The 13,471-nt window shown below is 49.4% G+C and overlaps 1 protein-coding gene across 4 annotated transcripts in view; it reads right to left on the bottom strand.

Annotated features, from left to right (window-relative positions):
* Positions 1-13,471, bottom strand: part of DIDO1 (death inducer-obliterator 1) — a 47,577-nt gene that overhangs the window by 18,596 nt on the left and 15,510 nt on the right. For 3 of the 4 annotated variants that reach the window (XM_052650895.1, XM_052650896.1, XM_052650894.1), the window contains exons 2-6: positions 10,882-11,055; positions 8,712-9,549; positions 7,579-7,900; positions 5,510-5,722; positions 4,621-4,834 (exon numbers count right to left, since the gene is read on the bottom strand). In XM_052650895.1, the coding sequence (XP_052506855.1) occupies positions 4,621-4,834; positions 5,510-5,722; positions 7,579-7,900; positions 8,712-9,549; positions 10,882-10,900 (1,606 nt within the window). In that variant the 5' untranslated portion in view covers positions 10,901-11,055. Of the gene's footprint in view, positions 1-4,620; positions 4,835-5,509; positions 5,723-7,578; positions 7,901-8,711; positions 9,550-10,181; positions 10,296-10,881; positions 11,056-13,471 lie in introns of all 4 variants that reach the window. The other variant, XM_052650897.1, reaches the window with a different exon arrangement.

Raw genomic sequence — 13,471 nt, 5'->3', positions numbered from 1 at the left:
CCAGACAAGGGAGCTACAGCCCAAGGATCGGGTAAGGGGACCAGCCAGGGCTCAGAGGCCATAGTGGATCTGGGGGATGGACTCCGCAGTTAGCAGCAGCTGTATTTTCAGCTCAGCCTGGCCATGTTATCAGGATGCCTCTCATTTTAACTTTTTGACTCCTCCTGGTGTGAAAAACACCATTTTGCTTTTGTACCTTTGCTTAATTAAGCATTCTTCAGTGAATCTCTCCTGCAGTAGTAGTAATGCTTACATGGGCGGGGGGGGGGGGGGGGGGGGTGGTACAGAGAAAACTCAGGAGGCCTGAGCTCTGGCCCTGCGCTCTCACAGCAGGGGTCTGTATGTGCGTGCATAGCCTAACTGCCCTGCTTTGGGGCCAAAGCTTGTCCAGATGGACTTTTTTCTTACTGATATCCAGTATTTGAGCGACTTACACCTAGAGAGGTGCATAGAACGATCCGTAATAAATTTGCAAAAAACCAAGTACACTTTCAGAGGCAAACAACCCTTCCTGTTTTAATAGTTTCACATACAGTATTTTGAAAATAAAATACTGAATGATTCACAATAGGTTGGTAATGTATGAAAGAAACAGTCAAATTCACCTTCAACAGGAATCACTAGGATGACATGGGACGGAGGCCATGGGAGGCAGTGTTCCCGTGTCCTGTCTGCATGGCTAGTGGTGGGGGTGACCTCCGCCCCAACACCCCACCAGGAGCAGAGTTGATGCGTATCCTGAGCTCTGACCCTGCCAACAGGCACTCCTACCACTTGAATGAGGTTCAGTTTTCACTCATCTGTGACTAAATCATCTACAACTCTAAGAATCATTATGGGGCCAGGGGCAGATTGGACGCTTTCTGCCCCCACCCCGCAGGCCCCTAGTCCCCAAGGGTGGCGCTCAGTGGAGCCTGTGGCCCAAGGCACCTGCTGACCCCCGAGGGTTAAGCGGCAGTTACCTTGGTGTTTGTCCTTTGATGCCTCCCGGTGCACGGCAACGCCCCAAGCTTCATTTACATAAATTTAAAATGGAAAACTTTCTTATCGATCTTCTTAGGTTAACTTCTTTAACTTTCAGAAGAAAGACTATAACTATGTGCACAGTGATGTGCAACAAACATCGAGGATGTTAACTGTTCAAGTACACCCGAGCCTCATGTACCACAGGGGAGGATTTACAGCTCCATCTTCAGAGAGGCCTGTGGACTTGATGCCACCTCAGGGCTCTGCCTCAGGGCTTGTCTGCATGTGTCACAGGGGACGCAGAGCCCCACAGGCCACACGCAGGCCACAGAAGAGCAGGCGTGGTGAGCAAGACCAGTCCTGCTGGAAGCTTCTACCCCATCCCCCCGGTGAAACACCAGAACTACGAGGAACAGCCTGGGCACACCTGAGGGTCTGTCAGAAAAACACCTGTGCATGCGAAACCTTCCCTGCACTAACTTTCTGAACAGCTGGCTATTAAAAAATCCAACACTTGTGAGAAGTAAAATACTTAGAAATACCAGATGTCAATGACATCCAAAAACATTCCAGCTGTAGGGGTAACAAAAAACAGCCATCTTGGTGAACCCTGTATGAGAACAGGTTCTGACTCTCCAAGTGGGGGGACAGATGCAGATGTGCAAAGCTAGTTTGTCACCAAATTTTTTTGCCACTATCCTGGAAGAGATGGATAAAAATGCCTCATGCAGCTCATAAAACATGTCTCTCTGAGGGGGCCATCGCTACTGACTGCTCTGCTTTGGGAAGCTCTTCTCCTCTCACAGCCTGTGACAGGTGTCACCCCTGTGAAACCATTGTCCCTGAGTCCTGGAGCCGCAACTTGGAGACTGGACACATGGCTCACGGAGGCCACGCTTGTGTCCCAGCAGGCTGCTCAGCATCACTGGACCTGGCACACAGGTTCTGCCAGGGGTTCCCATTTTAATTCTCAAACCTAAAGGAAACTGCAGAAATTTCATTTTTCATTCAAAATTTTGTTAAAATCCCATGTTTGTTCAAATCACCTCGGAGCCATGGAGGGAGCCTAAAACATGGGGAAATGTTGAGTCTGTCAGAGTCCCACTTTCAAATTCTAACAAACTAGGGACACTTCAGAAAAAACACTTCAGCCCTCTTTTTGCCTGGATAGTACTAAGAAGTGAAGAGGAGGAAATGGAGAGGAAAAATGAGCTGCAAAATTATGAAAACAGGAACACACATAATTTGGGGGAGAAATAAAGCAGCAATTGTTTCCCTAAGCTAAACTGTACAGAAATTCTGAAAAACAATATAAATAAATATCAGAGAGCAAGTACGTATTACTCCCATCACCCCAAGGATGTGAAGGGCTCTACGTCTGCGGGGGGCAGTAGGTCAGAGCCCTAATGCCAAGGGCTGCCCCTCACCCACAACCCCAGGCCGGTGCCAGCCTGAGAGAGGAAGGTCCAGAGCACCGCCGGGGCAGCACGCTGACCACCCAACATCTACCCCAGACTTGACCTGGACCCAGGGCCATGTGGACAACGGCCCCTCCTCATGACTGTCCTGGCATCACCTGCACCCAGAGAAAAGTCACACCTGAGGCTTGGGTGGCAGGTAAGGGTCCTGCTGAGTGTGTGTGCAGGGCCCTGGGGAAGGTCTGCAGCCCCCGCCCTGTCAGGTGGTGGTTTGGGGAAGAGGCAGAGGCATAGCTGCTACTCACCGAGGCGAAGTCGGGTGTTTACCAGCGCCCTTTTACGCTCCTCCCAATCATCTTTTGGGAAGATGACATTTCTGGGATAACAAAAAATATCAGAAGCAACTAGCTCAACTAGCTCAAAAACTAGCCTTACACAGGCTTGAAGTCGTGGCTATCCGTCCACGTGGTTCTGAGCCGTTAATGTGCTGGGAAAGTCAGTGAGGAGCTGATGTGCAGAAAGAAAAGGCAGGGCAGAAGGAAGAGAAAACCCTGCCTGTGGGCAGTCACTGCCTCCTTGCGGGCCGGTCTCCCCACCTCTCCACCCCAGTCTTCCACCAAAAACCCAGGATAAAGAGTTGGGGGACAAGTGCCCACCCCTCCTATCTGTCAACTTTCCTAACTTGTGGAGCACCCTACAGCTGACTCCTAGCTCAAAGCCTGGGGGATTGTGGTTGACAGAGAAGGAAACTGGAGAGAATCAATCACCCAAGTTTGTGGCTACACCCCGGTCTTCCTTTTATTCTGCCACATGCCTACAACCAACCAAGAGCAGTTAGCACAGGATCCCAGAGAGGGTGTTCCCCACCCGCTCACAGCTGGGCGATGGTTACGGTTAGGTCCAATCGTAAGCCCGGTAAAGTGCTACTGTGTAGAGGTGTACCTCTACTGTGTTGAGGTGCTAAATTTGATGGAAATTTGACACGTTGTTAGCATGAAGTTCTTAGTTCAAACAACCTGAGGTGTATTGAAACTCATTTTAATACAGCAGCTGGTTAATATTTAACCACTCACTCCTAATATCCAAAAATAAATATATATATATAAATATACATACATACACATAGTATCACTTTGCAGTTTACTTGCAACTTCATTTCTTAGGTCTTGGGTCATTTACACTCTCAAAATGCATCTAGTTATACAGTTTTCCAGCCACATTATAGCCAGGAGGTCCTCCTTTGGGGGACTGGCTTAAGATTGGGCTGAAGGAAGGCAGCACTAGCCTGTAATCTGGAAACTTAGGACCATTTAACCTTTTGGTACTTTCAAAGAAGTTGCAAGAGTTTAAGAGCATAAATTAAAACTGAGCACAAAATAATCTCAATCACAGAATACAATGTGCCCTGGAGCAATTTAAGCGTCCAAAATTTAATTTTGGAGAATGAGGCTGAGAAATAAGAACAGAGGAGAGTCAAGCTGCAGAGTCTCCTCTGGGACTGCATGAGTCTGTCTGACCCATCCAACCCCGTTCCCAGGAAGCAGGGGAGGAGGGCAGGGCGGGATTCCCGGTCTGGGTGCTGCTCAGTGCAGAGACGTCGTGCTCACTTACCTTCCAGCACAGGAAGCGGGCCAACGGCCTTCAGGACTGGCATGTGTATTTATGTCGTGTGTAGTATGTGAATTGGACGTGAAAAAAATCCCAGTTTGGTCAAAAATAATTTAACTCCCAAAAATCATACTTCAGCTGAAAATCAGCTACAACACTACTGTGCAGTAAGATTTTCCCACAACATACAGAGAAGAGAGGGTCATGTGTGTGGGGAGCAGGCTGTATGGCACAGCCCCGTGTGGAGAGCTCCCGGCGGTGGTGGCACCATGGCAGACTCCGGCGGACCTTGGGGGTGGGCTGAGTGCCCCACCATCAGGTTCTGCTGAAGACACTACACATACTTACCAGAGCCTAATAATAAAGAAAGCAATTAAAGACATCAACGGTCAGAGATGAACATTCAGCCATGAGCTGGTACAGCTTTTTGGAAACACTGACAGGAAGTCCCGACAGACTAAGGAAGGGTGCGCCAGGCTCAGGAGGCCTCCTGGCCTCGGGCAAGGGCTCCGATCTCTGCAGGTGCAGCACCACACATGGCTAGAACTCCTAGCTCTGAACAGGCCCGAGTGCACGGCCGTCCAGAAAAACCAGGAAGGGTCCAGAGCTCCCCCTGGGTGATACATACATTTATACAACAGTGGCGGCCAGGGGGCAGCAGTCTGTTCTGGCTTTACTGCATTGTAATTGTGGTCGCTGGCCCAGGACGGTGTGCTGCTCTCACAGACTGGCTCCTTACTGAGGACCTCATTCCTGGGAGGGGCCACTGCTGCCTTCTTCACCGCGTTTTCCTTCTTGTCTGAAGCCAGTCTCTTGTGCACAGAAGAGATTTTAATGCCTGCCTGGATAATCAGTAAAGCCCCAATCACTAGGGAGATCAGAAGTTAGCCTGTGCTCATTTTACTCGGCGGTGTGGGTCAGGACACACTCAGCTCCTGGGTCACCCCAGCCCATGAGCTGCATCGGCCACCGCCCTAGCATCCTGCTGAGGGGCCAGGCTGACAGGATAATGAGGGGCTTTGGAGTGAAGCAGTGAAATGAAGTGCAAGCACAGCAGGCAGAGCCCCCGTGTGAAAATGCACCCAAGCAACACTGCCCAGACAGGGGCTGTGGACACAGCAGCACGTGGAGAAGACAGGCATACCCCTGCACCCCACCCCAGACACTCAAAATGTGGGCACCCTCAGGGCCCGCTTCCCAACCCCACTGCCTACAGACTCCAACAGGGACCACTCGCTCCCAGGAGGGCTGATCTGCAGGGGGAGCTACTCCATGCAGCCACTGGCTTCCGTGTTTCTGTTAGTCCCTCAGCTAGAGGCAGGAGAAGAAAACATGAGAACATGTGCCTCTTCGTAATTCTGACCAGAACACTGATGAGGAAGGCAGAGGGCAGTGTGCAGGCGTCTGGGCACCTCTGGACCTGTGTACCTTCCTCTCTCTGAATCAACCCACCAAGCCTGGCACCTCCAGGCGCTTTTGGCTTCAACTATGCAAATGGCTGGTCTTGGTCAACTTACTTGAACGCTACATTTTTGAAGAACGATTTTTTCTGGCTTTGTCTTGAGCTTTTCTTTTGCTTTGGGTTTCTGCTCCTTCCCTGCACTCAGGAAGCGCATGGTGGCCGCGGCGTGCTTCAGGATGCAGTCGTTGCTGCAGTAGACCGAGTCGGGCTGTGCCACGCTCGAGCACCCAGGGCCGATGCACTTGGCAGCACCAGGCGCTTCCACGACCTGCAAGACCAGACACGGGTTCAATGTACTCACCCGCTGGGGCAGGCACCATGCTCTGTAAGGTCACTACTAATGGTACCGAGATTAACAGCTTTAATCATTTATTAATAATTATGCATAAAAATGTATGTTTATTCAAAACACATAAACCCACCTCCCCTGAGTAAGGCATCATGTTTTCAAGCACCTTTCATGCCCCGCACAGTGGGCAGAACTCTGAGAGGACTTCTCAACACAGCGGGATTTCACACCAGAATTAGGTTCTGTCATTGAGCGAATGGGCATGGAAATTTTGCAAATTTAATTAAGATACCAGGTAAGAGGCTTCTGAGTTAGTCCAAAGGTTTGACTTATCAGGTAAAAACCCTCTAAAGAGGAACTGAGCCTCCAAAAGAATGAACACTCCATTGCTGGCTCTGCTGGGAGGGTGCCCAGGCCTGGGCTCTGCAGTCAAGGACCTCAGGCAATAGCCAGAACACCCAATTACACATGGATCTCAGAAACAACAGGTCCAGTATCAGCTTGCCACAGAAATTGCCAGGAACATACTTCATATGCTAAGTTATGTGAAAGCTTTTGGAAGTGGATTTTACCCCAGCCGAGACTGATGAGACCCCAGCCCCACTGACACATGGAGAGCAGCCCTGTGAGACCTGGAACCAAGGACCCGGCTCAGTCGGGCCTGGGTTTCTGGGTTAACAGACGTGTATTGTCTACGTCACTAAGTTTCGGTCATCTGTTATGCAGCAGGAACCTGGAATACGACAAGGGCTGAACACAGCTGCTTGTGGCCATGATTACTAAAGCACATTTGAATGGTCGAGACTAATAATGTATGTGACATATACATGAAATGTACTTGAGCAAAATCTTTTTCCTCTAATAATGTACTTAACTGACTTTCCTCCATAGAATCCAAGTTTTACCCAGAAAAAACACTTAAGCTTATGTGCAGTCTTAAACACAGCAGTAAGATGATGCTTCCTGCTGATTTCCATTTCTGTTATGTTTTCCTTAATTACCAGTGATTCTCATATTTCCACTCAGTGCCTCCTCACACCCCCAGGACAGGGCCAGCCCTCAAAGCTAACTCACTGCAAGGGGGTGATGGCAAGGGTGCTGACACGGCCACCACAGGACCCCTGCGTGTACAACACCTACAAGAGATGGGCCATGGTGGTGGGGTGGGCCCCCAATTCAAGGAAGGCTTGGGGTGAAAACACACTCTGAGTACACTTGTGAGCACCTAAGACAGTTCTCAAGATGCACGAAACCACGACCCCTGGACAAGACACGTGTGAAAAGAGCTGGGAAAGGAGAAAAAAAGAAATGCACAAACACTGTTGACTGGGGAACACCATCACAGAGGGTGTATCAGGCACAGTCATCTTGTCACTTTGAGGAGCTGTGCAGCCACCATGGCTGGCTCGGCATCTTGCCTTGAGGTGGAGTTAAGACTACTGGTTTTCTTAAAGACAGGGAAGGCGATACAGGTGCACATGCGCTTCTGTGACTCGAAAGTAGTTTTCTTAATACATGCACTTAAACTTTAAGCTCAGGATGCTGGCCGTGAGAATACTAAAGACTTTTTTTAAAAATTATGAAACACATTAAATCACTAATGACAGCACAGGAGACAGACACAGTTAACAACATCAAAAAAACAGAACAGGCCATGCTGGCCCTGAACAGGCGCATGGACCCAAGAGCCCGCAGAGCCCAGCCCTATGCCAATCACTGCAGGGAAAACCTAACTTATCTCAGAAGACAGACTCTTCCGATCTTGATGTTTCTGCCAAAGGCAGCTGAGGGCTTAAAGTCACCTCTACCGTCGGCCTTAGGAACTAAGTACTTACGGGCTGGAATATCTTGAGTTTCTTCTTGCCGCTTGGGTTTGCAGCTTTTTCAATTCTACCCTTAATTCCCTGGTCTTCACTTGACTTCTGCTCCACGGTTCCTATACTGGTGAAGTCCGTGCTGTCGGCACCCAGGGGTCCTGACCTCGTGTCCTGCATGTCTGTGGCTTCTGAGCTGGCCTCATCTTGCACCTGCAGGATCGTGCAGTTGGGGCAGATGTAGTCTTCCCCATTCCTCTCCAAGAGCCGCCCTCGAGCCTCAGAAATGCCCACACAGTCACCATGAAACCATTCTTCACATCGGTCACAGCAAATCATAAACCTGAAATAAAACAATGGTCAAAGTGTTAGTCACTCAGCTGTGTCCAACTCTTTGCGACCCCATGGACTGTACTCTGCCAAACTCCTCTGTCCAAGGGATTGCCTAGGCAAGGATACTGGAGTGAGTTGCCATTCTCTCCTCCACGGGATCTTCCCAACCCAGGGATTGAACCCAGGTTTCCTACATTGCAGGCTAATTCTTTACTGCCTGAGCCACCAGGAAAGCCAATGCTATCAGGAATGAAAAGGGAGAGACAAACTCAATTTAAAAAATATCAATAAGTCATATTCCAACACTCTGTTTTTTAAAAAAAATTACAGATACATACAGCATAAGAATGTCAGTGTGCCCTTCTCTCAGCTCTATTACCATTGTACATTACAAAATGTACATCATCCTTTTTTTCGAGGGCATCCTGCCCTGGACCGCAAATGCCTGTCCACAGAATGGCAGCCATGCCTTTACCCCTGCAACTACCCAATGTCCACACTTTGCTCCAGTCACAGCCAGTCTGAGCAGCGTCCCGAGGGCTCTCTTGGGCAGCAGACCCACTCTGGTGCAAGCCATCGCACCCATTCACTGCCATGGCTGGTGTGACCAGGCAGCCAACATTCCACACCAGCCACCACCTGGCAAGGGCATGGTTCTGGGTAGTGCCCGCCCACTCCACTGATTTCTTTCTGACAATGACTTGCTCGTCTTTCCCAACGAACAAGTCACTCATTCAGGCCAGCTTAAGACTCTCTTAAGAGAACAGTGAAGTCTCTGGCAGTTTCCCTGGCTCTGCCCCCACCCCTCCCCCATGACCCACCTGTTGTTGTGAGGCTGGCGGCATAGGCAGTACAGGGCGCTGGGGTCGTACACCTCACACTCCGGCTTGTGCCGGACCAAGTCTGCGGCTTCCTCGGCTCTTCCTCCCGGGGCCACTCTCCCATCCGGCCGGCCCTCTCTGTCCTCTTTCACTGCCTGGGCAGCAGCCCCCAGGTCACCCTCAGGCTCCCGTGAGGTGGGCAGCGAGCCCTCCATCGCATCACCCGCCTGGACGTCCACGGTCTCAGCCGGGTCCTCCTCCCGCCGCTTCCTCCGCAGGCGGTTCTGGATGCCCCTTGCGGGCCGGTCCGTGGGCTCCTGCTCACGCTTCTTCCGCAGGCGGTTCTGGAGTTCCTTCAAGGTCAGTCCATCGCTATCGCTGTCGGACGTGTCATCCTCGTCTTCGCCCTCTCTAGCCTTTGCCGAGGAGGCCGGCCGCTGCTTAGCACCCGTGGAGCTGGACCTGGGCCCACTCTTTCCGTCCGAGGCGCTCTCCACACTGCCTTCAGAGGCGGTCTCCGCGTCTGTCGCTGGACAGGATGCTGGCTCCCCAGAGTCCTCCAGGGACACGGGGGCACTCCGACGGCCACGGCGCCGCACGGTGGTCAGAAACTCCTCCACCCGCTCAGTGCGCTTCGGCTGCCGCCCACTGCGCCGCAGGGATGGGCTCTGCTGCTGCCGGGGCGACGGCTCCAAGGTGTCCGCCTCCGCATCCCCGGCACCCTCACGCTTAGCAATGGTGGTCCTCCGGAAGCCCCATGTCTTCCGGAACTCCTTGCTGGTGGGCTTGATGGCTTTGGGCGCCTCCTCACTGCTCGGGTCACCCTTGTCGTCCATACCTGACAAGGAAACACAAGCAGGCCATGTCAGGCATCAGCCAGGGCTACAGTCCGGGCCTGACACTCATCAGCTACGAGCAAGCAAAGGCGGCACTCCCTCACACACGGGAGAACCCGACCTACAGAAAGCAAAAATGCTTCTACAGTGCGGGAGGATTCAGTTACGAACCCCATGCTCAGGAGGAAAACCCAGCAAGCAAACTACCTCTATGAACATGTCCCCTGACTGCTGAGGACAAGCATGTATACCGGAAGTCAAGGAGAATGAGGAATTGGGCAGTGGTGCGGCCAGGACAGGGCAGGATAGGGCAGCAGGGGCTTTCTGGCTCCCCACAGGGAGACATGGGCCCACCTCCCACCTGGCTTGCTCTAGGCCCAGAACTCTGGAGCCCCAGGCAGTGTGAGATGTCCACCACCCAGCAGGGGAAGGGTGGAGACGGGCTCGTTTGCACCCTGAACACCCAGCCCCACTGAACCCACCCAGATCCTAGAGCCGAGACTGTGTCAACTGAGCCAGATGGCACCTCGTGTGTCTATTTCTTCTCTCTTCTAAGAGATTATTAAAGGCTCCGGTATGTGAAAACTTTGTCCTTATTTCAAATGAAAAAAGCCTGAAAAAATACAGTATATACCTTAAGAATTTTTTCCCCAAGCTGTACAGGCTTCAATTACATTTAAATGCTAATGATAACTCAGATTTTATGCCACGTTCCATCCCAGGGGAAGGACTCGTACAAAATGAAAACCTTCGAACAGAAAATACACAAAATTCAAAGTCACACACCACGGAACTCTCTGTTAGGTTCCCACCAAGTGGTGTCACCTCCCAACCACCATCCGGACCAGCAGCTCCCCACTCTGGGCCTTGGCCCACGCTCTGTGACATCAGCACCCACTCTGTGACATCGTGCCCTCAAGGGCCACACTACTGTCCTGGTCACCCAAGGCTTTCTTCAGGAAGGACTCTCCTCTACAAGACACAGCCTTCACCAGCAAGAATACACGTCATTGTAAACTAAAGGAACACGCAATTTAATGATTGATTAGACACTCTTGAGCTAAAGTTTAGAATATCTCAAACAAATATTAATGGTACACCAGTTTTTATACATATGCCACTTTTGAAATAAAAACATGACATCAAAACTTAAAATTGTGTTGTTGGCATTTAACATATTATCAACTGTGGGAGTTTTGCAAAAACAGAACTGTGGCTAATAATTTGTTATGTAAGTGAATACTGAAATGTCTCTGGTAAATAACATTTGGATAACAAAAGATGCATCAGTACATCTCTGGTCAGTAAGATGTCAACACTACTGCCATTGTTACCTGCCCCACACAGAAGCATGGGCACTTCTCCCGACTTCCTAAACCCAGCACAAACAGGGCCGTTACAACCTCACGGCACAAGGAAAGCGCCAGGCCCCCAGCGCTGCTGTCGTCAGCCACTGTTCACAGATCACAAGGTAAATTATCTTGAGACTGTGTCCACGGAGTAAACTCCTAAAACAAACAAACAAACAAACAAAAACAGTTTAAAGATCTAAAGCAACCAGAACTAAAATCACATTTAAGGGAAAAAAAGGCACAAAACTTTCCAAGCAATCTCTTAAGTCTACATTATGCGACCTACAGAAACATTCGCCCAGTCCACAAATACGGGCCCCCCACAAGGACTTTTTTTTAAAAAGGGAAGATGTATACTTTTGACTACACGATGAAACCAGGGGCTGGGACAGGCCATGGTTGGCACCCTGGTGGAGAGGGAGCTGGTGGTCGAGTGCAGAGGGCTCAGTGGGTGGGAGGATTCCAAAATCAGTCATTGGCATCAGCTGCTTCCTAATTACAACCCTACTTCTGATGGACCCAGGCCAATAAAAACCAGAGGGAGAATCAGGAACAAAACATGAAAAGATGAACAAGAAAATTATACATGAAAGCAATTATTTAGAAATTCTTAACACTGTAGCTATGTCGTCATTTTAGTTAAAAAACCTAATAAAGATTTCAGAAGATTAATAATTACTGGACATCCCTATGGTACAGCTTATCCTTGTGTATTTATGCATTTAAAGAACATTTCTCCTCCTGTCTCCTCATTCAATCATCATACCTAAATGGTCCACAAACATGTTTCTGATTCTAGGCAAATTCTCAGTATTAACATTTTAATACATTTCACATTCTATACCCAAGACCCCTGCCTGCACCTCACCTCACCTCTTCCTCGCCTCACTCCAACTGCCTCCCCTGTTAACTGTGGTCTCCTTAGTGACCTCAGGACAAACATTCCATCCCGCCTCCTCTTAAAGGGACAGAGTCCATCGCACTCTGGCCACCCCCACCCCCAGCACCATGGCCACTGCAACTCTTTCAAGTGGGAAACCCATTTCAAAATGAGAAGCTTCTCAGAACATACTGGAAATAATTATTACTTTTATATTTCACATCAATGAAAAAAGTAAAGAAATTAGGATGTTCTTGGGAAAAAATGTTTTTAAAATTTATGCTAATCTAAAAAAATCATGCCTTTGGATTTGAGTTCTGAAAAATCGAAAAAGGGAAATCCAGTTATTTCTGTTAAGTGGAGTGAAATACTTAACTCAGAAAACATACTATAATTTTAGACAATTTGATTCATTTTTCTTGATTTTATACTTGCAAAATCAATTTCATGATTTCTTCACAAACTCAAACATAAAATTTCAGGTCATGAAACAAAAAAGTCTATCAAGATAAAAGAAAAACAAAACCTCTAAGATCCAGGCAAGTTAAAAAAAAATTGTTACGTTCCTAACACAGCTTAAAGTAGACCCACATACAGCAGCAGGTCCCCAAGCACGGCAGGCACTCCTAGACTGGGGGAGAGAGACCCAGAGGCCAGCATGGGATACACTGGAATGCACAGCCTGAAAGTTTCTAACTGCAAACGTCCTCTCAGCTGAAAACGGCTCCACTTCCTACTAAGTAGATGTGCAAATACCAACAAGAAACCGTGGGTTCTCCAGGCCCCCCTGGGGGTGCTGAAGGCAGCCACCAGCACCCGAAGACAGGCGGAAGCCCACCTCCCAGGCAGCTCTCCACTCGGACTTTTTGTTGTCGAGGCCTGGTGATATCCCTAAAACTTGAGGACCCCAAAGAGCATTTGCTCATGTGGGATGTGTATTTCCAAAATTAAACCTGAGAAAGACTTTCAGAATTGCGGACATTCCCTCATACCACAGTAAACCTTGACAAACTGCACTTCCCCAAAAAGCAGTTGTGACAGGAACCTGAAGCCACATCCGTGAACTCTGCACACCTTCCTAGGCTTACAGCCTAGCTATATGCAACTGTAACGCACTCAGAGTGCATCTTGTGCCCATGTGCACACATGCAGAGTCCACAGACTGGCATATCTCATTAGCCAGTATGAGACATCTGCTAATGCCAGCGTCCATCTCTTGAAATATTTCTCCTTACTAGGAAATCAAGCTCATGGTGACAGATAAAATCTTTTCAAAATTCTAATTTTCACTTAAGCTGGCGTTTTTTCATCAGTAACAAATACTGTCAGTTGCTTTCTTCAAGACTCACATCGTGTATTTTTGAGAAAACACCTGCCACCCACCCGGAAAATGCAGTCCAGCAGCGATGCTCTGCGGGCAACTCTGTCCCGTTGGGGGCACGCTGCCAGGAACCTCTGTGCCAGTGGCGCATGCCCACTGGTGGGGCCTGCTCACAAGGCTGTGAGCCTGGACAGGGTTTCCAAGCCTACCCTCCAAAAGGGTTTCGATACACACCACGAACATCTGTAACATGACATTTCTAGCTGCTTAATAACATGCTGGATCCATGTCAAGCAGTCACACATATTCACACTTTAGGGATGGAAGAGAATAAACATTTCCTTCCACAAAACTGGTCTAAAACCACCATT

The sequence above is a fragment of the Budorcas taxicolor genome, chromosome 13, assembly GCF_023091745.1.
Source record: "Budorcas taxicolor isolate Tak-1 chromosome 13, Takin1.1, whole genome shotgun sequence".
In the NCBI taxonomy this organism is placed as follows: Eukaryota; Metazoa; Chordata; class Mammalia; order Artiodactyla; family Bovidae; genus Budorcas; species Budorcas taxicolor.
The sequence above is the reverse complement of the archived record's forward strand: the minus strand, read 5'-3'. Positions and strand labels throughout refer to the sequence as shown.